The 25,242-nt window shown below is 39.6% G+C and overlaps 1 protein-coding gene across 4 annotated transcripts in view; it reads left to right on the plus strand.

The window, feature by feature from the left end:
* Positions 1-25,242, plus strand: part of LOC121946774 (glutamate receptor-interacting protein 2-like) — a 46,066-nt gene that overhangs the window by 3,657 nt on the left and 17,167 nt on the right. The window contains exons 1-12 of one of the 4 annotated variants that reach the window (XM_042491515.1): positions 868-1,367; positions 6,578-6,658; positions 7,375-7,513; positions 10,841-10,986; positions 12,152-12,235; positions 12,326-12,401; positions 13,915-14,060; positions 16,456-16,603; positions 16,685-16,854; positions 21,564-21,692; positions 21,940-22,101; positions 24,628-24,814. In XM_042491515.1, coding sequence (XP_042347449.1) covers positions 1,328-1,367; positions 6,578-6,658; positions 7,375-7,513; positions 10,841-10,986; positions 12,152-12,235; positions 12,326-12,401; positions 13,915-14,060; positions 16,456-16,603; positions 16,685-16,854; positions 21,564-21,692; positions 21,940-22,101; positions 24,628-24,814 — 1,508 coding nt within the window. In that variant the 5' untranslated portion in view covers positions 868-1,327. Of the gene's footprint in view, positions 1-867; positions 1,368-6,577; positions 6,659-7,374; positions 7,514-10,840; positions 10,987-12,151; positions 12,236-12,325; positions 12,402-13,914; positions 14,061-16,455; positions 16,604-16,684; positions 16,855-21,563; positions 21,693-21,939; positions 22,102-24,627; positions 24,815-25,242 lie in introns of those variants that run through there. The other 3 variants (XM_042491516.1, XM_042491513.1, XM_042491514.1) reach the window with 3 other exon arrangements.

The raw sequence follows: 25,242 nt of genomic DNA on the forward strand, positions 1-25,242 counted from the left end.
AAAAAAAAACTTTCTGTTTGTTTTACTTATTTTCAGTTTTTTTTTATTTTGTTTTTTTTTTGTTGCTTTTTTTCCAAGGCAGTTTTCTTCTTCCTTTTTGGTAATTTCTTGCCATTAGGCCCTTTCTTGTTAAGTTGCTCATTGCCTTCTTCCCATGTTTTTGAAATAAATCAAGCCGATTTACTCTGGTTTCAAGAGGCTAAATGGATTTTAAATGCTCCTTCTTTTACTCAAATTTGCACAACACTCATTCACTTTCTGTCAATCAGAGCATGACGAGAGGTAGAATCTGTCATCACAGCTTTGTGCACGACAACTGTACTTTTATGAATAACAACTGCTAGACATCTCAAACAGGCAGCTGTTCTGCACAGGAATTTTGCATAAGCATTTGCAATTATGTGTGTGTGTGTGTGAGAGAGAGAGAGAGAGAGAGAGAGATACTCGCTTTGTGTAGATACAAGCTGTGTAAAAATGGGTGCAATCTCTATGTGAGAAAATAACACGATAGTGCGGGGCTCAGTCTGACAATGAATGTGCAGGTGGTGTTAATTGTGCAGAGAGTTGAGTGTGTAGAGTGTCGTGTCTAATCTCAGTGTATGTGAATGTGTGTGGGTGAGGTTGAGGATGTGCATATGAGGGGTGTTTGACTTGGTGGGAAATGGATAAAATGTGTGCGTGTGCGTGTGTGTGTGTGCGTGTGTGTGCGTGCGTGCGTGCGTGCGTGTGTGTGTGTGTGTGTGTGCTGGGGGAGGGAGTGACGATCGTGTGTGCCTGCCTCACTGAACCCCTCTGGCAGCGTGAGAGCGAGAGAGAGAGGGGGGGAGAGATAGCAAACACACTCACTCCCGCTCTGTTTGAGAGAGGAGGGTTATGTGTGAGCTCATGTGAGTGTATGAACAGGGGATGATAAACCCTCTGGAAAAGGACGACTGATTAGTGAGAATAGCTCAAAAATGGAACCACGGCAAGATGGCAAGAATAGGACATGAACCATTGCTTTGGATTTTTTTGGGAAAAACAGAGCTTGGTAAATTTCCCGGGACTGAGAAGAACATCTTTTTGTCACCAAGTTTAAATTGAGAGAGGAACTAGAGACCATCTGAGGATCAGAATTTGCCCTCTGGAGCTCATTTCCTCACTGGGGTTTTAAAAACAGGGACAAAGGTTAAAGGAAATGTTGGCAGGGGAATGAAGAAACGAAGATGGTGTTTTATTTGAGCGGCTGAGCCCCTTTAACCTCAGGTGGAACCTCAGCTCTCTGCCCACTACTAAAGATCAGCAAGGTTACTTCCCGAGGGGTGGCTGCGCTGACGAAACTACAGCCATGCTGTGTGGTCTGAGGAGGGACACCAAGAACAGCATTGGTAAGAAGGGCACCACAATTTGATCTCTGCAGAGTGTTGGGATTTGTGTCACCTGGATCACCTGTAAAGAGCGGCTCATGTCTTAAATGCGTAGTTCACTTAAGTGCTCCTTCTAATGTGTAACCCATGCAGCCTAATGTGAATGTCCGATCATAAAAATGCATGTATTATGGATGTGATTGGAAATTAATGTGAGTGGACTTGACCACCAGCTCTGCATACCATCCTGCCATGTGTAATTGGGGCAGATATAGCAACGTAAACTGGGTCTGGCTGAGCCCCCCCCCCGTTTATAAATAAAGTTTTACATCTGAAAATAGCATTATGATTTCATTGTCATTACGAGTGCCGCCCTCATATTTAACCTACATTCTGATTGGTTACAAGAGGGATGGCACACAGTGCCCTGAATTAAACCAGGAGTTAATTAACTCACATATTTACGCAGTCGCACAGGATTTTATTTTAGTCCATGTGGTGCTCCGAGGTCCTTTTCATGCAGCCATTAACTGTTTGAAACCTGTGCAAACTGGTTTGATTTACTCAAAAACATGGCCCAAAAATTGCAGAGAATTACTTTAAAAAAAAAGGAACAAGAAATTTATCTAAAAACAAGCAAAAACAAAAAAACTATATATATATATATATATATATATATATATTTTTTTTTTTTATTTATTTTTTTTTTTTCTTTAAATTTTACTAATTTTTTTAAACACATTTTTTGGGTCATTTTCTTTTCACCTTTTACTTAAATTTCTTTTCTGGCAATTCTGGCAATTTTCTTGCCAAGCTGTTCATTGTCCTTTTCCTCATGTTTTCTATAAAAATCAAACCAATGTGCTTGGCTTTCAATAGTTGAGTAGTTTTTGAAAGGCAGTGAGACATGACTTAACTGATGTCCATCTCTGTTTCAAGGGATTAACTAACCTCCTTTGCAAAGACAACAGATTTTTTTTTTTCAATAGTTGATTCATTGTTGGGGCTGTTTATTAATCAGCTCCATCCTGATTTTAATTCTGGCCGTTAGGGTTATATGATGGTTATTTTAAGCTGGAGGAGGCTGGCTGGGGGATGGCTTGATGGCACAGTGGCGTTCAGTCACGTGCAGAGCGTTGGGGTCCGCGTTACCCAGAGCTAATGTTGCCTTTTGACTGCAATGACAGCTGCTGGACTGTCAGGGCCCTCAGGAGCCTGCGTGGTTATAAGGCTTTTGCCCGGCTTAATGTGTTTGTGATGTGTCACTCACTTTGTTTGCGCCTCACAGCTACTGGACAGGATATTTGTGCAAGGATGTGTGTAAATTAATGTGAAATACCATATTATGCATATGTATATTCTATACATCACCATAACATAGAAATACCAGCAAAGATGTTCTTGGTCTGAGTCTAAGGAAGGCTGAATTTTCTTACACAGAGAGTTCAGGTCAGAGAGGGTTTGACAAAGGATCCGTGCCTCTCAGCTGTCCAAAGGCCTCATCCTCAGTTGGGCAGACGTGGGCAGGGAGAACGTAGTTTGTTTGATGCCCTCTGAGCACTTTCTTTCCTCTACTCAGTCTTTACAAATCAGCACAGAAAAAAAGACTGAACTGGAAGAAACGGTCATTTTCATGTCACATTGATATACTGTCAGACCTGTGATGAAGGCAGGTCTAATTTCTGACCTCTAGGACACGTAGAAGTAGATCCTTTTTAGTTGGCATTGATTGGTTTACAGGAGGGGACACTGTTGGCACACCTTGGACAGTAAAGAGAGAATACTGGTATTGTGTGTTACTCATATTGTATCTATGTCCTGATTACTTCTGTATATATTGCGTTGTGCATTGCTGTATCATTCACAGATGTTCTATCTCTAACTTTAAATACAATTTTTTGTTCATCGTATTTTATACATTTTATTATAGCAAATAGTTTATATTTTTACGCACTTTACACACTCAGCACAAACCCCATTTTTTTAGTATTTTGATTTTACTGTAATTCTATTAAATTCTATTTTTATTATATTACATTGACTTTTTTTTTTTACCATATATTTAAACTGATTTTTATACTAGATTTATTATTATTTGTATTTTTTGGCAAACAATATGCAAGCAAGGGCTAAAATGCTGAAACATTAGAAAACATGAGAAATCACTATTCAAGGCATTATTTTAGCACCTTATGTCTATCAGAGAGGAAAAGTAACAGTAACAGCTTCACCCTATACTGTTTGTCTGGTGAAATTAGCAAATTACTGTCTGCTTGGGGTACACTGACGTTGGCTTCCATTCAAAGTCAGATATGTATATGATATGTATATGCATAAAGGTACATAAGGGTGTGCAGCCAGACATGTTGATCATACCAGCATGTCTGGCTGGTGGCCCAACCAGCTAAACCATCAAAGACAGCAAGGACTGGGTCAGGACCATCTAAGACCATCTCTGACCAGCTGAAACCAACTAAAACCAACTAAAACCAGCTACCAGAATAAGCTGGTCTTAAGCTGGGTTTTTTTTAGCAGGGGTTTCCACTTTTGTCCTCTTAAAAGCCCATTTTTTTGGTTTGGCAGCTTATAAAAACGTAGTTCTGGGTTGTTTATGTTGTATATAGTGCATACTATCACTCAGTAGCTTTTAGCTTTTGTTGTTGCCTATATTGTATATCAGCTGGTCAGCGCTCATGGAATGGCTCTTGTATTTTATCACATGGTCAGAACTAAATCTTGTATAATAATATACTCGGCACAAAAGAGCTCCATGGATGTCATTTTTCTGTAGGACAATGTGGAAGTTAGGTTCACCCTGGTTCCCTCATTAAAAAGCCTTTGGGATTTTTTCCATTGAATTTTGGATCATTGCAAAAAAATAAGCTCTCTGGTACTTAAATGTTTGTAATACTTACATGTTTTGTTCATTAAGATAATATTCACAAATGAACACCACTTTCAGGTTTTTCCAAGCCTAAATGCAATCGCCAGAAGTAAAATGCTAACTTTAGGCTACGAACAGCCTACACTTTGGTCGCGTCTTCATAAAGCCGTGTTCGGCTTGACTCAGCGTGATGATGTTCTGTAGACTCATTTAGATGTTTAAGTCACCAACAAGAATTTTATTTTAATTAAAGTCTTAAAGTATCCAATATTTACTGTACTGTATCAAAAGTTGTTTCTTTATAGTAAATGTAGCATACTTAAGTATTGAAACTAAAAGTCCAAGTAAATGCTGTCCTACTTAAAAGCAGTAGCCTACATTGCTTAGCTACCACCGCAGTACTCCTGCCTGATTCTCCAAAATGAGGGTGTGCTCACACAAGCCCACTTCATCCAAACTATCTCTTTAAGTTTGATGCCTGTAGCACAAGGATTTAACATGGCCCCTCCACTCTTAAAAAAAAAGCCTTGGCACAGCTCCTCTTTAAGTTTGTAATATGATGTTCAATCACTGTGCAGGACGGCTGAAAAGGTAATCCGCAGTGGACAGGATTAGAGAAGTGCCAAGTCCGTTTCCTCATCGCTGTGACTGCTGACATGCTTGTATGGCTGCATTCAGGTTCAGATGGCCGAGTAGCGGCTCCGCTAATCTGAGGCCAGCTCTGTGTGCTCCGTCAGCAGCGAGTCCCACCGTGGGTAAAAAATAAAAAATCAGTTTCCCTGCAGAGCAGATTGAACATTTCCCAGCTTTCTGTAGCAGCTGCTGTAAATGACATGAAAATGATGATTTTCTCTCCATGCCCGAACAGTCCATTAACCGCATGCTGTTCCTTCAGGAAAATTCCCATGCTTTAGTAGCTGCATACATCAAGCTCGCCACAAATGTATTCTAGTGTTAAATTAATGGTTTTCAAGGGTCTCTGCTGCAGACAGAGCAGAGCTATTTAAAACCCCTTCAACCTTTTGTAGGATTGTGGAAACAAAGTGAAGTGACCTTCTAGGGTCCTGAGTTCAGGCTGATCTCTGTGTTTCAGTTTCATGCCTGGTGGATGGATGTTGGCTAAGTGCCGATTCCCCCCCGGAGCCTCCACGTTACCCAGGGTGCAGTTCAAAGCATTAACATGTGTGCAGCTGTCATGATGTTCAAGGGATGTTCATTTAACTTTCTGCTGCAGAGTTTCATTACATGTCATCACAGTGCTTCATAACCAGTGGTGGACAAAGTATACAACTCTATTACCTGAATCAGAGTATAGATACTTCTGTACTATGTAACTCCAATTCAAGTGAAAGTTGCTGAGTCAAATTATTACTTGAGTTAACCTTTTAACACCTGAATCGACATCAGTTTTCTTGTGCTGCATTCGGACGTCTTTCACTAGCATTTAGACCTCTGAAGTGTGGGAAAATTAGCTTGATTTCCTTCAAAAACACTGGAAAAAACATAATGATCAACTCTGCATAATGCAAACAAATTAGTAAAAATGGAAAGGAAATTAGCTGGGGAGGATTATTAGATATGTTTTAAAAATAATTATAACAGGGAAAATGTCCAGCAAACTATATTTATAATTCTCATATATATCTATATATAAAATATTTAGAATATGTAACAATTCTCAAGGTCATTATCTTTTTTTTGTTAGTTTTTTAAAAAAACTTTTTTCTGTCTTTTTTGTTGCATATTTTCAGGTATTTTTCTTTCTAGCTTTTTATTAATTCATTCATTTTTCATTTCTCAATAATTTGCTCATCGCCCTCCATATTTTTGAAAGAAATCAAGCTAATTTGCTCAGGTTTCAAAAGGCTAAAGTACCTGAGCTCTTGCTTTTAAATATATTTAAGCATTCACATTACTTATTTAAAAAATATTGGTGAATCCACAGCCAAAGTGAAAATGCTGAGTAAATGCTCTGATAGTCAAATCCATAAACAGTCATTTGACCAAAAATAGCACAAAAACAGGTACAAGAACAGTATTGTGACAAACAAACCACATGTAGAACTGCATGATCACAGTTTATGGAAATTTGCATTTAAAAACAAAAAACAACAAAACCTGCCAATTTTAAAGCAAATATCAACAACTAATGAGAACTTAATAGAAATGTAGTCAAAAGAACATTGTCGTTCAAATATAGTGAAGTCAAAGCAGTCAGTTACCAAAAAAATAATACTAAAGTAAGGTACAAATACTCCAAAGCAGTACGTAAGTATAGGACTTAAATAAATGTAGTTTGTTACTGTCCACCATGGTTTGTAACAGCACCTCCCTGCTGTCTCCTCAGATGAAGGACCATACTCAAAGGGGAGCAAGGAGTCTGGGTCAGCTGACCAATCACATTCATCCTGCAGGCGCAGCTTCTCAGGTAAAATACAGTCAAACCTGACATTTTGTTTTCCATTTGTTAACTGATTCATGCTCCTGTGTCCTCAAAAAGAAGAGTCATTCTTCTCCGTGTGTGTGTAGCGCCATGTGTCTGCTGTGTTTTGCTTGATGTTGCACTGTTTTGAATGCTTAGATAAGGTGAAAAAAACGCTTGTGCGGCATACCTGTCATTTATACTAAACCACTGTTGGTAGACTTCACCTAGAACGATTTAACAGCGCAGCACAAAGTGGAACACAAGACAGAATGAGTCCTCTGGTGACACTTTATAGCCACATATCCATCAAAGTCAAGAAACTCATTTTTAATCACTTAAGAAAACTCTTAGATTTCACTTCATGACCCGATGAGTCTGCTGTCATTTTCAATGAGTGCCTCTTTTGTAATAATGCACAGATTTTTTTTTCCATTATCAGTATTTAGTGTGCTATTAATAAAACAGACTCTGTCCTTGTCCTCCTCCTCCGTCTGAACCCGTCACAAAGATTCACTCAGATTGAGGGATTTGAAGGAACAAGGAAAGGACAGAAAGTGAGAAAATAAAGTATGTGGTCGTGTGTCAGAGGGCATTTCTGTGAGAGATTCAGGGGAGAAAGATGAGGGAAAAAAGTCTTTGGTTGCCTCTCAGACAGGGCGATTCTGTCAAGCAGACGCTAATGCTGACTGTGGATCTGTGCCTGTGTCTGTATCTGTCAGCAGACGAGTACCGAGGAGTGACCACGGTGGACCTGATGAAAAGGGAAGGCAGCAGCCTTGGCCTCACCATCTCCGGAGGCTCTGATAAGGACGGCAAGCCCAGAGTGTCAAACCTACGGCCAGGTGGGCTAGCTGCCAGGTGAGATCACTGCTCTGTGATGCGGTTAAAAGCTGGCAACCACACCGAGCTGTCCGGACTTGTTATTCTGCTTCCGCAAACGTGCACGTGTTGCAAAGTTACACCAGCTCGCCTCAACTGCAGGACCGTAGGCGTTGTGTTAGATCAACTTGATGTCTTCCTACTTAAGACCCATGAGTCCATATAAGAAGTGACAATAAATGGAGGCAAGACTGATTTAGATGTTAAAGGGACAATCCCCCCCAAAATCAAAAATAAATATTTTTCCTCATACCTGTAGTGCTATTTATCAGTCTAGATTGTTTCGGCGTGAGTTGTGGAGTGTCAGAGATATTGGCTGTATGTATGTTTGTCTTCTCTTGAACATAATGGAACTAGATGGCACGAAGCACCAAAAAAATACATTTGAGAAACTCAACAGCAGTTTATTTTTCCAGGAATCATGACCCGCTTACTTCAGATAATCCATACACCTTGTTGTGAGCAGTTTCATGTAGGAACTATTTTCCTTCTGCAGAGCTACACACGCCAACCTGCGCAGAAGGAAGCGTGCATCACACATGGACTGGAGGCTCTTAACAGGGAGAGATGTAAACATTAATGGTCTCCTCCTCAGCTGAACTGTAACGTTACCTGGCTCAGTGGTGAGCCATGGATGTATAAAGAAAACTCGATACAGAGTTGAACGTGGGGCTCTGTTCCTTCCCATGAGAATTGCTTAGTGGCTTGTGAAGCCAAAAGGATTCAACTGCTGTGTAGAAAATTACTCAGATGATCAGCACTACTTCCGCAGTGCGTGGTCCAGCAGCTAACTTCTGATTTGGCACTCCACTAACTTAAGTTAATCAGAAGTTATGGGGATAAAATGATTTAATGGTGAAGCTCTTCTACACTTTCGAGATGTTATCGGACCCAATGGGTCAAATCCTGACAGCTAAAAGGAGTCATTTCCGAGGGGCTTTGATGCTCAAGAAGTGTTTTCCACTGATTTGCAGACATCTTTTTTTCCACCATGTAAGTCAATGGGAAAAAGTGTTCTTTGGCCACAGGGGATCACATGATGGAGTAATTACACTGTTTGGTCACTACAAAAATTGGCTTCAAGGCCTGGCGCACTTCCTGGGCGCCTGAGCCAAGCTAGTAGGAGATGCACGCTTCCTTCTGCATGTTGATAAGTTTGACGGGTGTAGTTCAGTAGAAAAAAAAAGTTCCTACTTGAAATTGCTCAAAACAAGTACTGTGGATTATCCTGAGTAACTGGTCATGATTTCTAGAAACACTGCTGTTCATTTTTTCAACTGAATTTGTTTTGGTGCTTTGAGCTTCCAAAGCTGAATGCCATCTAGTTCCTTTATACCTGAGAGAAAACAGACATCTCTACGGCTCATATCTCGACACTTTGTAACTCACACCAAAACAGTCTGATAAAAAGGAAAATATGTATTTTGGATTTTGGGGTGAAATGTCCCTTTAATATTTTCCTTTAAAAAAATCCAGTTAATGTTTAAATCACTGTATGATGGTAGTAATTCAAAATAGCTTTATTTATTTTTTTTTATTGTTGTACAAAGATTGCCTAACTAATTAAGATTCAATTAAATACATTTTCCCCAGACGTCAACACCATTACACTAATTTTCTCCAACATCAACCACACGAAAGGAAAATGTAGCGGAGGACTCATATTTCATAATGATTAAGCAGCGTGTGACTGAAGTGTAACACACACACACACACACACACACACACACACACACACACACACACAGTTTTGTAAGAATGACATAGCCCCTCTGAAAATGTCTTGGCCAAATATGCCATTGCTTGTCAAGTCCAAGGAGGTTTAGAGACAGACACTGTGCTAATTCTTCCAAGCAGCCTGTCTTCCCACTGCTGAGTTCATGCTTGTATGGAAGTGCTAGCTAATTTACTTGGTGGAAAGACACACAGACAGACAGACAGACAGGAGAGAGACTGGCAGTGACGCTGCGTGATGTGACCGGACCGGATGACCGGCCGGCAGTTGCCTCTGCTGGTCAAGACGTCTTTCTCTGTCTGCTGTCACTCCTGATTGGCAGTTGCCCAAAGGTGAGATGGGGTGAGCAGGGCAGAACATCTCTTTAATTAATTAGCCTCCGACGAGCAGCGTGTTGACTCAGAATGTCATATGTGAGGCGGCATGTACAATCATCTGTGTCAGTGTTTGGAGAGGAGACGCTTTCAGCCGTCCACTCACACAGCTGGTTTTGTATGTACGAGGGATTAATAATGAAGTTATCATTACTGTGTTTGGACACAAATTAATACAACCAGCAGCTTGATGTATTTCTGCTTCTCTCACACAGATGGAACAGCCAGAATATTCACGCTTGCATCTCATATTGATCTTTGAGCCATTATGCATTTCTCTGTGGTTTGTTGTCTCTTTGCGGTCTTATTGGATTTCTTAGTATCATTAAGTGTCTGTTTGTGGTTGCTTTGAGCGATTTTGGGGTCATTTTTGAGTCTTTTTGTAGTTGATTTGGCTTGTTGTTCCCCTTTTTTTATAGTTGTTGTGAGTCTCTGTGTGTCTCTTTGCAGCTGCTTTACATCTCTTTGTGGTATTTTTATGTTTCTTTGAGGTCATTTTAATTGAACTTGTCGGTACATGTCTCTTTGAGTGACATTTTACAGTTGAAGGCCATAGGGGACCCTGACACTTGAGGTCCCACTGTCCCCAGTAAGCCTGCTTAAGTAATGCGTCCATGGTTGGCCCTGTGTAACAAACAGGTAGCTTACAGTGAGTTTAGAGAGATGAGAGTGAAAGGTGTGAGCTGTGAAACCAATAAATGATCTGTAAGTGTATAAAAAGCTCTGCAGAGGTGTTGATAATTCACTGTGGGGTTACTACAAGCCACATCTCACACCTTACAGATCTTTACAGTTTTAAAGCAAGGCAAGTTATGTATATCGCACATTTCAGTAACTGAGCATTTCAAAGTGCATTTCGGAGTGCAGAAGAAACACATTATAAAAAGATGTTTAAATACAACAGTAATTAAAGAGCAGAAAAAGAACAAACTAAAATAGAGTACGACAAGTTAGTGAAAGAAATCAATCATTTGATTTAATTAAAGGCAGCGGCAAACAAAAAAGTTTTTGAGTCTTGATTAAAAGAACTGAGAGTTGCAGCCAACCTGCAGTTTTCTGAGATTTTATTCCAGGTAGGTGTTCAAAGTGAGCTCCTCAGCAAGATGAATGGAAAAATGGAGCCCTGATGCAGTCTCTTATTCTGTCCGGTTGGTAATTCAGTCTTCATCTTGATGATCCGTCCATATATTTCTACAGGAGTGACCAGCTGAATGTAGGAGACTACATAAAGTCAGTGAATGGCATCAACCTGTCAAAGCTCCGCCACGATGAGATCATCAGCCTGCTGAAGAACATCGGGGAGCGAGTCGTGCTGGAAGTGGAGTACGAGCTGCCTCCTTTCGGTAGGTGAAGTTTGTGTGAATATTGAAAAATAAGTGTCAGATGCACATTGGTAGGAATTTGGTTGATTCAAAGGCTTATTACTTATGGCTGCAGACCAGAAGAAAATACCAGGCTTATGTCTAGATTAATACTGAGCTACTTTTTGGTGAGTTAAAAGGAAGTATTTTACCATTCATACATCAACATCAACTTCATTGTCATGTGTATTAAATTGCAATGAAATGATTGTGCTCAGTGAGACTCTCTGCCTTACACAAAAAACACACATCCCTAGACAACAACAAGAGAATAATTATGCAAATTATACAGTACATGCAATATACTGCAACAATGTGCGGTGCGCATTGATGCGCCAACTGTTCAGCAACCTGACTGCCTGAGGAAAGAAGCTGTTACTGAGACAGGTGGTGTGATCTGATGCTCCTGTAATGTGTTTCAGATGGAAGTGGGAAAAAAAGGGCATGAGCCGGGTGACTGGTGTCTTTAAAGGAACAGTTCACTCCAAATCAGAATTACATATAATCATCTGGCCTCTATATATTAGTCTAGATTGTTTTGTTTTGGTGGGTTAGGGTTAGGAAGTAGATTGCACTCGGCTTGTGGTGCCATATATATATATATGCTTTTGATTTTGAGGTGGTCTGTCCCTTTAATGATATTTTGGGCTTTTCTTTTGCAGCTAGTGATGCAAATGTCATAAAGTTTTGGTCATTCTGTGCCAATGATTTTTCCTGCTGCAATACATTTGTGAAGCAGACCAGAATAACTTAGACATCTAAACATGGTCAGCCAAATTTAGCCCCAATGTTACCCCAACATGTAGACATCTTTCGTCCTGCAAATCACCAGATCAATACTTATTGGGTTTCTCCGATCGAGGCACTGGCCTCAGAAACAGAGTTGGTCCCCGGGCGCTGCACTGTGGCTGCTCACTTCTCTGAAATCATTAACACTGGTCAAATACTAAGAATTAATTTCCCCACTGAGATGAATTAATCATTTTTCCACAATGCTTTGTTCATTCTCAAGACTCAGCACTTACTTATAACACTCAGTGACACTAACAATCAAACTTTTGTGAACGGTTTCTGCTTGATAATACCTCATTTTATGTGTATCTCTAGGGGATCATGGCAATAATTTTCTGAATCTGTCTGCTCTTAGTCCAGAACCCCTCAGGAGTCTTAACCAAAACCATAGAGGTGTGTTTACACAAAGAGGGAAACAGCTTTGGGTTTGTCATGAGAGGTAGGTGCATACACATTTTATTCTAAAATCCTTCAGTTTAAATAATAAGCTTGTTTGCACTGATTTATGTTGTCTGTGTGTTTTTTTTAGGAGGCTTCCATGAGGACTGGCGCAGATCTCGTCCTCTGGTGGTTACCTACGTCAGGCCCGGAGGCCCCGCTGACAGGTGAGAACAAGAATAGTTGACTTAGTGTTTGTGTGTTTACGAGTGGAGCTATTTTGGTGTCATGATCATGCATGAATGAGCCCATTCACGTTATTGTATGTGCCTGTGCATGCATGTTTCTATAGACCTTTTTACACAGAGATGGTGCCATAGGGTCGCTGCGAGATCTCTTCTTTATGCCTCCTTTACATTTTTACACAGAATCAAATGACGTTGGCATCATCCCGCTTCAGTGTGTGGTTATACATTGCATTGCAGCTCTGCAGGACCAAAAGAGGCATGACAGACATGACATATAACACAACAGCATCAGCCTCTAGTGTGACAAAAACAGATACGTCAGCAGCACTTTCAAAACAACAGCAATGGAAGTAATGTTTCAATAACTATCATTTACCTTCTCAGTTATATGGTTTCTGATCTCATACCCTGCTTGAATGGCAAGGAGCTCTCGAATATTATTGTTTCCTCAATTTGCCGACATTTGTGTTCTTCATCTTTGAGTTAGCTGCTAACCACTAACAGCTACTTTTTGAATCTCCCATGGTGGATCGCACGCATAACACGCTGTCAAAACGTCACACTTGACCCCACACATGGTCAGGTTTTTTCAGCTTTACATTCTATACAGACTTTGTTTTGGGGCTGTTATTAACTCGAGACTACTCTTTCCCCCTTTTCCCTGATTGTACATTATATACAGAACAGCAAGGCAGCATAACAGCTTTTATGTATTTAGATGTTTATTTGTTAGGATCCCATTAGCTGTACCCAAGAGCACAGCTAATCTTCCTGGGGTCCACATCGACATTAAACATGATTGTCAACACACAGTAACACATTTAAAAAGTTACATTTAATATGACTATCAATCCAAATAGCAAACATAAGACAGAGAAATAATATATATGTGATAAATGTATGTATACATGTATGAGTATATGTATACATATGAATAAAAATGTCAATAACTCTCAATATAGGTAACAGCAAAAACTACAAATCTCCAAAACTTACATCATACAAATATGATGTATGGACCAATGAATATGTTTTACTAATGCCTTATCTCTGTCTGCCTTAAAACTATTTTTCCACAGCCATACTCGATTAGGTTATTAAGAATTATATTTGTAAATGTAAAATATCTTTATGGTCATATTATTTCTTTATCATCCATCTGTTTCCTGGCGGCTGTATGAAATTGTGGCTGTGACACATATAGAGTCTGTTCAAAAAAGAAAGGGCACCGCTCATCCTGCGGCTAATGCAACATTTCACTTTTCCCTATGAAAACAGAGTGCACCAAAACACTGGAGCAAACATAATTCACCATCAAAGCCTTTACGGCCGCTTATCTCCTTTATCCTTCATCTCACCTGGGAGGAAACGCTCATGTGGAACTGTTTAATGATTTACTGTGACTGGTGCTTGAACGCTCCTACGAGCATCTTGTGCCGGTCGCTTGTGTTTTATTATTTTGCCTTCTCTTTTTCCTCCTGCGTCTCTCCAGAGAGGGCACTTTGAAGGCCGGAGACCGAGTATTGAGCGTGGACGGGATGCCTTTAAACAGAGAGAAGCACGCCGACGCTTTGACCATGCTGATGCAGAGCGGCCAGGAAGCTCTGTTCCTGATTGAGTATGACGTCTCTGTCATGGGTGAGCACACACACACAGGGAATATGTGGAGGCATGGTAGGGCAGCGTTGCTCTGAGGGTAAATAATGTGGCCGTTCGGCTGCGTAGATGGGAGTGAGTGTCAATGCTGGAGACGCCACCAGGGGAGTCACACTGGCCCAAGAGCACAATTTCAACAGGGAAAGGGTAGATGGGTAATATTCAGTGTTTTATTGTAGTGCGTGGACCTCTCTTCACTCCTGAAATATGACAGGTTCAACCTCAATAAAAAAAAAAAAAGAATAGTATTTTTCTGTATCAGAGGAGCCATTTCTGTCAGTGAATTGCTGAAGGAAGCACAGTAAACAGTATTGCTGCATGGTGCAAACCGCCATAAAGATGACGGGGAGGATGAATGCCAGCCCCTCCAGTGATGAAGGAGCAGTCTGTTCTTAGGCATGCTCGGAGAATAATGACTGACCCATCATATATCCTACAGTGTTCCCCACTGGAAATTCAACCATTTTAAAAACTCATTTGTTCCTTCCTTTATCAGACTTTTAAACCATGCTGTTCAAGGCTGCAGGGATTGTGCAATAGTTACATGATGTTTTACCAATGGGGCGTAGGCAGTATGTGTTATGTAAAATGTATGTGCAATATTTTGCACATACATTTATGTGGTTTGTTTTATTGTGACTGTGAAGGGATTTATGGATGCAGCATCTGAGTTCAAGACAAACAAAAAACTAAATTGTATCATATTGTATATTATTTTAAGCACTTTCAGCAATTAATGCTGTGAAAATGACTCTTGACTCTAAGTGTGCAGAGCAAATCAAATCTATAATGACTTTGGGTCAAAAACTCACCATAGATTATTACCTCTCTTTTGTGATAGTGACTAATTCTCTCATAAGAACACAAACTCTGTGCAAAATAGGGCAGGTCACTGAGGACATGTGACACACATTATCTCTCTGTATGTGGGAGTTTAGGATTCAGACCTCCTGCCTCCACACTAAACCAGTCAGAGGGTTCACAAACTATAAGACAAAAATTAGAAATATGGGGGGAAAATACTAACATCATGGTTTTCTCAGATTCTTTAAGTGGAAACAGACAACCTTTTTGCTTTTACTTTACATTTTGGAGTAGATATTGATCGCAGAATTTAATGACATAATGACACCATGGGTGTTTAAACTGGTTCTCTATGGAGTGCCTCAGGGATAACATTTTTCTGTAGGCTGATGCAGAAACTAGCTTTGCCCTGGTTCCCTCATCAAAAAGCCTGTGGGATTTGGTGGTAAATAAATGTTTATGATACTTACACATTTTGTTCAGCTAGATAAACTTTACAAATGAATGCCACTTTTAGGATTTTTGAGGCCTAAATGCAATCGCCAGAAGTAAAAGCTAGGCTTTAAAAGAGCTGTTTGGTGCAGTTTGGTGTGATGACATTCTGTAGTCTCATTCAGCAACCCTTTTTTTTTTTTTTAAGTTCACAACTTGGGTATTTACTGGAATATTTTATGTTGAAGAACAAAACATGACAGTCTCTTAAGGTGTGTTAACCATAGACCTTATTTAAGGCTCCTAGCCAAAAACATATTAAAAAGACTGAAAAAAGACTCATTACTGGGTTTTTTTCTTATTTTCTTTTTCTTTTTTTCTTATTGAGCTTTACGTACAATAACCCAATATCCTCTACAGCTAACTGAATAAACTCATATTATATTAACACCAGTGACACAGTGTTGTGTTCACAGCTTTCTAACTATCACCTTGCACCTCTCTGGCATGGCCCCTATTCACAGTTAGGCCATTTATTTAACAGTAATGTAAAACAAAAATGAGGCATGATTGCATGGTTCAACTCCCCCCTACATGCCTCTGCTGTGACGTCCTCAATGGCAGCATGTCGGCTCTGTCTTCTCCTCTGCATCCACCTCTTCCTCTGACAACACGTCCAGTACACTTTACATCTTCTTTTCTGTATGAGCGTCCTGTCATTCCTCTCTGATGTTTGTAAGGACCATATTCAGGAACTGTGATACCTTCGTAAAAAAAAAAGTGTCCATCTGTCATGTAAATGATCTGAATCTGAACCTGTTATCAGTTCATTATGTAGAGATAAATGCCAATGCCAGTGAGAATTTAAAATAAACATATGGAGAAATGTGCTTGAGAGTAATCAAAACCATTGGAAAAGCAATGCAATCCACCTGGGACTTAAAGGCAAAGTCTTTGCAGCAGCTGATCAAGGGACAAGAAATGCATGTAAAATAAATCTGATGACAGTGTGCTAATTTTTTGGACAATCTTGTCATCGCAGATTGAGATTGTAAAAGAGACATATACTATGTATGTTCTTGGCTTCGGATGCATCCAGTGATCTTGTAAGCCTCTCATATATGTGTGTTGTCTGTTTCAGAGGCAGTGCAGCAGGCCTCGGGCCCTCTGCTGGTGGAGATAGTGAAAGGTCCCTCGTCGAGCCTTGGGATCAGCCTCACCACAACAATATACAGAAGCAAACAAGTTATTATTATTGACAAGATAAAGCCAGCCAGCGTGGTGGAAAGGTGAAACTTACATCTTACAGTGTTCTGCTCCACAGACACTTTCCTGTTAAACTTTCCTGACAGTCTGTCTCACTCTGTCAGGTGTGGAGCACTGCATGCAGGTGACATCCTTCTGTCTATAGACGGGACCAGCACAGAGCACTGCTCTCTGATGGAGGCCACGCAGCTACTTGCCAGCACTTCTGATGTTGTGAAACTGGAGATTCTGCCGGCCAGTCAAAGCAGACTTCCTGTCAGGCCACAAGACGCAGGTACGTAATGAAGGTTGAGGATGGCTTTGTTGCTGAAACACATTCGTTTTTGTTTGTTTGGCCCAAATGAAACAAGGAAAATGTTTCTGTGATTGCCGGTGTTCTGTTTGTCCTGGAGGTGGCACAACAAACACTGCAAATCTCTTGCAACAGAATAAGATATCAGAGTGTTATGAGAATCTGCTGTAAAAGAATAAATGACTTCAGACAAAGCTGATCATTTAGGGCTGCAACTGTAATTGATGACATAAAAAAAAGTAAATTATTTATTTAGCCATAAAATGCCCAACCTGACGTCTTTAAATAGCCTGTTTTTGTCAGATATTTGGTTTACAATAGACATATTTTTTAATATTTAGCAAAATGCCAATTTTAAAGAAGGTTTAACAATTAAAACTTTTTTATTTTATTGTTCTTATGCTCCCTTTAATCTTCTCCTGACCCCTTAGATTTTTCTTGTGACCCTTTGGAGGGGCTCGATTCCTGGGTTGGACCCCACTGGACAAAACAACATAATTGTAACAAAAGCGGTGTAACCATTAAGTATGAAATGGAACTCAGTTGCAGTGTGGTGCAACTGGTTGTGGTGACACTTTTACTTAAGTAAAGGATCTGAGTACTTACACCACCTAAATATAAAACATATAACATATAAATATTTACATATATGTGTAGTCGCCCAGTGTGTGTGTGCCCAGTAAAGTTTTTCAGAATGTAAAAAAATGTAAAATTAGTGTCACAACTGTAAGGCAAACTATGCAAAAACATTTAGGACACGCTCAAGTGCAATTATGCAGATGTGCAGCGCAATGCAAAAGACTTACAGAGGACAATGTTGACTAACGGACTAATTGTTTCAGCACTGCAGCATTTAAATGTTTTGAGGTAGTTCTGTGTTTATATTGTGGAGAATATACAGGCTGCAGTTCAATGTGTTGTCCTCACCATATGTATTGTGACTCCGCTCTACCTACAGCTGTAAAGAGCCTGGCTGCTCCCAGCTGCCTTCTACCAAGTACTGTGAATCAGCGTGTGTGTGTGTGTGTGTGTGTGTGTGTGTCTGTGTGTGTCTGTGTGTGTCTGTGTGTGTCTGTGTGTACGCTGCCGGCCACAACCCCTTTGCCTTTGGGCACACACTCGGTCTCTTATGCATACCAACAAGCCACTCACACACTCTCACTCACACTCGCACACACACACAAATACTGTAAACACTTTCTCGGTCAGAGATCATGTTCGTGCCGTGTTCTGCAGACTTATTTATGGGTCAGCAGCTGCGGGGGCTCCTTAACATGTGAGCATGTGAGGAATCATACAACATGACAAAGGAAATAAGATGTAGTTTAGAATTCCCTGCGGTTCACTGAACGCTTTATCTACAGTTTCTTCTTTGTGCCCTGATCCAGTCTTTTAAGTTTTATTTACCAAACTTTCATTTGTTTTTTTAAATCCTTATTTACTGATTTATTTTGATTTCCATTTTTACAGGCTTAAAGGGAAATTGTATTCCAAAATTAAGAATAAATAACTTTCCCCTTACCTGTAGTGCTATTTGTCAATCTAGATTGTTACAAGTGTTAGAGATATCGGCCACAGAGATGTCTGTCTTGTCTCAAATATAATGGAACTAGATGGCACTCGGCAAAGCGTCAAAAAAAAAAAAAATCAGAAAAAAAAGTGAAAAACTCAACAGCAATGCCTCTTTCCGTAAATAATGACCAGGTTATTTTGAATAATCCACAGACCTTCTTGTGTTCAGTTTCATGTAGGGACTAATGCTGTCAAAAATACTGATTCATCGATACATTTGAATTCTGAAGATTTAAAATGGTTTCGATACTAATGTTCCTCAGTACTGACACTATTAATAATACTTTCCTGCTCTTTTTTCTCCTCCAATAGTGAATTGACGCACACACGACCTCAGTATCAGCTTTTTGGTCTCAAAAGTGGCCGGCTTCTGTATATCAATATTTTCAAAATACTGCATTAAAGTCCAAAATTTCAGTATTGTGAAAACACAAGTAGGAACTGTCTCTCTACTGAACTACACACACCGACTGTATCGCTGCACAGAAAGAAGCGTGAATCTTTTCATGGACGAGAGGCTCGTGCTTGTGACAGCACGAGATGCAAACATTAATATCGTCCTCTTCGGCTGAGCTGTAAGGTTAGCCAGCTCAGTGGTGCAAGGTGAGTTAGCAGTAGATGCACAGTTCCCTCTGCGTAGTGATAGTTGCCGAGTGTAGTTTGGCAGAAAGAAAATAGTTCCTACATGAAACTGCTCACAACAAGTTTTGTGGATTATCTATTGCTGTTGAGCTTTTCCTATGTATTTTTTTGGCCCTTTGAGAAGCACATCTAGTTCTATTATATTGAAGAGAAGGCAGACAATCTTTACGGATGCCATCTTCAACACTCAGCAACTCACACCAAAACCATCTAGATTGATAAATAGCACTAGAGGTGAGAGTAAAGGTGTGTATTTTTGATCTGGGGGTGAATAATCATTGTAAATCCTTTGAAGACTACATACAAATGAATAATATTTGAACTTTATTGTCTCCTGTTTACCACTGAAATGTCTCAATTAAAAGTGCAGCTCCGGCATCGCCTCGCTTTAAAATAACAGACGTATCTTCTTGAAATTTCTATTCTATGATTCTCCCCTTGAAAACATCACCATGGTTTTATGATAAAACGATATTTTCACAGCTTCTCTCCCCCTGGGATAAGACATGATTATAAGATGCAATTTGTCTAATCTCCTCTGGGGATTTAATAAGACTGATACGGCCACTGAGAGATTAGGAGTTAATGTTTCTTTCCACCGGCGTTGATCGAAAACACCATTTCTTGGAGAGGTTCCCCAAGGTGAGCTTAACATAAGCCGTCAGAGCCAAAGCCTCACAGGTTTGATGAGTCCGATAGACACTGGTTCTCCGGAAAGAGCTGCGGGTTCTCCCGTTAGTATTCTGCTTACATACTGGTTGGATTTAACCAGGTTCCCTGAACATGGCAAACGTCCCAGGCGCTACTGCAGTCATCCATGTTCCCAGCAAATCCTCCATCCGTGTGAGCAAATTGTTGGAGATTAGACCCCTGCAAATGAAGCAGCAAGGATTACTGTCACATGTAACACTCTGTGACAATTTTAGCTGCATGAATATGTAAAAGAAAGTTAATTATTGAGGTGTGTGTCATGCAGGAGGTCAGTTGTTTCGCTTTGAATGCGTCACAGATAGTTTGATTAAAAGCTCTACTTTATACAGGCTTAAGCCTTTCATGTCCTCACTAAAAAAAGGATGAGAAATATATATTTTTGCATTATTTATTTCCTTGGGGTTATAATAACAAAAAATCAATACTATATATTTTTTTATTTATAGGCCTCTTATAAACAGTTTAAGGTGGCCCTTCATAGCAAAGAAAAAAAATCTACTCTTGTACTCTTATAATTCTTGTAATATGTAAGTTCACCAAAATATATCAGTGTTAGCATGGAATTAGTAGTATCCCAGTGCCAGTATTATTTCCACATATTTATTCTGTATATTTACAGCTACAGTACTTTGAAAACATCTCAGCAGCGGTGAAAAATCATTCTGATTTCACTCCTTTCATCAAATATATGATGGAATAACATAAAATATATAGTATTAGCAACAGTGAATAGACATTGTTTTTTAAATTTCGTAAATATTGGGAATTTATTATCTTAGCATCACTACATTTACCATGAAAGGTCAATTTGACTGTTTTGTAAAACATAGTTTTAGACAGTAAAAAATCATTCTTATGAAATTATTCCAGCATGTATTTAATGGATAACACTAAATGTATCATTTAACAATGATGAATGATCAGAAACCTTTTTTTTTTACATCTTAGCAAATAGTCACTTTAAATTTAATTAGCTTAACTCCACTTTTTTTAAAAAAATGTATTTGCCCCTTATTACATTTTTAAGTTTTGTATAAAGTTACATAAATATTTACAGTAAGACCTCTGAAACTATAATATGTAAAAACAAATGTCTACCATGGAAAATTCCACCCTCAGTGATTTTTTTTGTGTGTGTGGATTTTTTAAATTAAGTCAACAGAGTTTCTAAGTAAAAACTGCATGAATATGAATCACACGGGATTTAAATGTAACATGTTTAGACCGAAACTGTCTGCCAGTCAGGTTCAGAAACAGACACCCTGCATCATCAGCAATCAGGCTTTCAGCTGAGCTCAATCAAGTTCAGGCCACGTGCCTCCCAACAGCCAGAATCACTTCCTGCTAAACACAACAACATCATGCCCGGCGCACAACTGACACCGACTCTTTTTGCATCGAGATCTTTTGAAAATGAAATGATAAAAATGATCTCCAGTTTGCGCTTAACTTTTTGGAACCTTGCAAGTAAAAGTAAGATTTTTTTCCAACCCATTCAGCCAGTTCAGCTCTTTGTGTCTAACTGATTCTCAGATGCTCATCACAATACATTAAACCACAGGGTTTAATCTAGTGTACCATGACGAAAACATTAAATATCAATTACCCCGCTCTGAATTATCCTCCAGGCACTGTGTGGCGTGGTACAAATTTAGACATGGGAATGAAGGCGTGATTTCATGGGGCAGAATTTAGAAACATGCAAAAAAGTGGAGTGGATCTGGTTCATTTAATGGAAAAGTGTTTTTGCCTTTGTGTCGCTGCAGTAAAAGTGCAGAAGAGCAACCATCATCACTGGGACCAAAGCAGCAACTACTGCCATCCCCCACATGCCAGCCACAGCAAGACATGGAGCAGCCCAAGCCACCCACACAACCAGCAGGACCACTGCAAATGTAAGTTATCACTTGTGACAGCACTGCTGCTGGCGAGACACCATAGCAGGAGCCTTTTCTTCAGCGCGTTTGTTAAATCTTTTCCAAGACGTTTACTCCAACACTGTTACCACAGTTCTTTCTGTTGTTGCATGTTCACATGAGCGCGTGCTGCTGCTGCTGTGGACGTAAATAAAATGTCATCATGATGTGGTTTAATCTAAATGTAGCAGGCTTTTGATATGTGTAGTGCTATGTCTTCTTTCAGCTCTGGTGAGTGGTGGCTTCTCCCCTTCCTCCACAGCCACTTCAGGCTTCAGCAGCCAGGGTAGCAGCACGCTGCCCTGCCCCATCCCTCCCATTGCTCCCACCAGCCCCCGCAGCTCCACAGGCAAGAGGAGAAACAGGAAGAAGGACCACAAGAGCTCACGTACGACCAACGACACTGTCTCTCCCCCTTTCTTTTTAACCGCATAAAGCTGTATTATTTTGTCCTCTCCATTCATATAAATGACAGCAGGATAAATAACAAACACCTCTCGTTATGTGTTGCAGGACTGTTTTATCAGACTGCATTTCTTCTAGCGAACTGCACCTAATAATAAACTGGCAGCTGAGTGTTGGTCGATAAGATCTCTGCCTCCAACTTAATACAGTGGCAGTGAAACGGATTTATTTGTGGTGTGCACAGCATTGCACAGGTCTCTGCAGACATCTCTGCAATCCAAACATCTTTTTATTACTTTTTGGCACCTCAATATCAGAGGTTCGTTTGCAAAAGCAGATATCTGTTTTTATTTATCTTACTAAATCATGGGGGTTTTTGTACCACAGGGAATAATAATCAAACTGGTGTTGGCTTATTCATTTTCAGAGTAGCTCCTATTTGCTTTTGTAAACATACAGACTTGTGGTCTATATATTTATATCGATATATTCAAAGACTCCTTATTTGACATCATAAATGATAATGAAAAGCAGCAAATTCTCACATTTAAGAAGCTGAAACCAGAACATGTTTGTCATTATTGCTTAAAAAAAGAAGACTGAAACAATTTGTTGATTGTCAAAATAGTTAGCGATTCATTTTCTTTTGACCAACTAATCACTGAAGCTGTCAAATAACCAACAGGCAGAAATCTCTAAAACTAAAAATCTCTGCAGGATGGTTAAGTGGGTAAATACACTGCATTTCAAAAGTTTGAAATCATTCGTTTCATTCACGTTTTTCTTCTTTTCTTTAATAATGGCTATTTAATCAAAGATTTAAAAACAGTATAATTCAGACACCAAGTGTTATTTACCTTTTTGCCTGTTATTTACCCCAAAAGAGGAATAATTAAATGATCAAAACTTTCTTTACACTGTTAGAACTGAATTTATTTTCGAATCTAGAAAAGCAAATTGGCCATTGATCATTATTGACCCATAATGGTGCAAAAAGGATGTAACATTTTTGTAAAGCCATTTTACTTTGTCCCCTCAGCATCCTAATCAGTGGTTAGATATAAAAGGTTTAAACTGATTTGTCAGTCCGCTATATGTTTAGCTGATGTTCCCTGATCCACTTCCAGTAGTGCTAACCTGAGAGTAACCTTCTGTTTCTACTGTGGAGTTTGAAGAGCCGCTTTGCTAAAGCAACATGTTGCCTGTTTATCTCAGCTTGTTATCAGCATTTTTGTGCACCTAACACTGAAACAGGAACCTAACGGTCCTTTTTAAATCTGCGCACATTGTGATGCCAAGCTTTCCGTTTCTTTTACCATCGAATGGTGATTTCTTCTGTTCGTTTTGAATTGTTGCTCAGAGGGATCTTTGTCTCTTTCAGCTCTTTCAGCTGTCACTCTGGTTGAACCATCATACAACGTTTTACTCTCCACATATAAAACAAGCCCTTCACATAAAATAACATCTGTTTGTAAAGAGGATTTTCTGCAATGTAAAAGCATCAAAAAACATTTTTGGTAGAGGAAATATTCAGTTCCTTTACTTAAGTAAAAGTACTAATACCACACTGTGAAAATACTCTGTTAAAGGTAAAAGTCCTGCTTTAAAAATGTTACATACGAGAAAGTAAAATCAAGAGATATACTTGAAGTATGAAAAGTACCCATTTAAGAAAAATAAGGAAAAAAAAACAAACCCAAAAATTAAAAACTGTTAAAAACAAGAGAAACTGACTTAAACAGTTATCAAAATAGTTGCCAATTAATTTGGTGTCGTTCAGCTAATTGATTAGCTTAACCGTCCAATCATTTTAGCTGTAATAGTATAATCTGTTGGGTAGTTAAATTTATAACTAAACATCCTATTTTGTACACTAGTCTTATCTTGAATCGTGCATAAATCTTAATTCGTAAAGTCACTAGGTAGCTAAAGATCCCAGATAAATGTAGTGAGGTAAAAAGTACAATATTTTCCTGAACAAAATGGAGTAAAAGTATCAATTGGGATGAAATGAAAAGACTCAAGTAAAGTCGAATTACTTCAAATTTGCACTTAAATACAGTACTTAAGTAAATTTACTTAGTTACATTGCACCACTAAAGACCATTCAAAATACACACAAGTCCTCTCACACATCTGACTATGCCAGGCAAGTTTTTGTGGCAGGCAATTTCAACCTTTTGAACAACAGTGCATATTAGTTTTTCTGTTGTTGTTGTTGTTGTTTTTACCCTTTAAAGATGCTTCACAGTGCTGTTAAAACACCTTTAGCGTCTGTTTGGCCCCCTCAGTGTGTGAACAGACTTGACTGATCACTGACGTAAACATGACTGACGTAAACTCTGACTCACTCCCTCTCTATCCGTGTGTCGTCTCTGTGAGTGCGTGTCTCTTCCTTTTATGCTTCCTTCACTTTTTTGTCTTCCACAATCCCTCTCCTGCTCCATTCATCTGCCACTCCTCTCCACCAATATCTCTCTGATGTGTCCCCTCCCTCTCTCTCCCTCAGTATCTCTGGCGTCCAGCTCTGTCGGCCCTGGGGGGCAGGTTTTTCATGTGGAAACAAGCGAGGTCATCCTGAGGGGAGATCCGCTCACAGGTTTTGGGATCCAGCTGCAGGGGGGTGTCTTTGCCACAGAAACCCTGTCTGCTCCCCCAGTCATCCGCTTTATTGAGCCCGACAGTCCAGCTGAGAGGTAACACACTGAGACACCTAACGAGTAAACAAGTATCATATGGGGAGTCACCTTGAACTAGAAGGCCGCAGCGCTAATCATTCAGCCACATGTGAAAAAAGGATAATTTTAGCCTCGTGTCTCGATGAGTATTTCAGCTGAAGGCAAACGCATTAGAGCTGTGCTTGTCTCATGCTGTGGTTCCCAAATATGAGGTCAGGACCCACAAAAGGCGTCACAAGATGATTAAAGGGACAGAATACATCAATATCAAACTACATGTTTTTTCTCTTACTTGTAGTTCTGTTTATCAGTCTAGATTGTTTTTGTGTGAGTTGTCGAGTGATGGAGATATCAGTCGTAGAGATGTCTGCCTGCTCTCTAATATAATAGAACAATATGGCAATCGGCTTGTGGTGCTCAAAGCGCCAAAAAATACATATTAAAAA

This window comes from Plectropomus leopardus, chromosome 8 (genome assembly GCF_008729295.1).
Source record: "Plectropomus leopardus isolate mb chromosome 8, YSFRI_Pleo_2.0, whole genome shotgun sequence".
NCBI lineage: Eukaryota > Metazoa > Chordata > Actinopteri > Perciformes > Serranidae > Plectropomus > Plectropomus leopardus.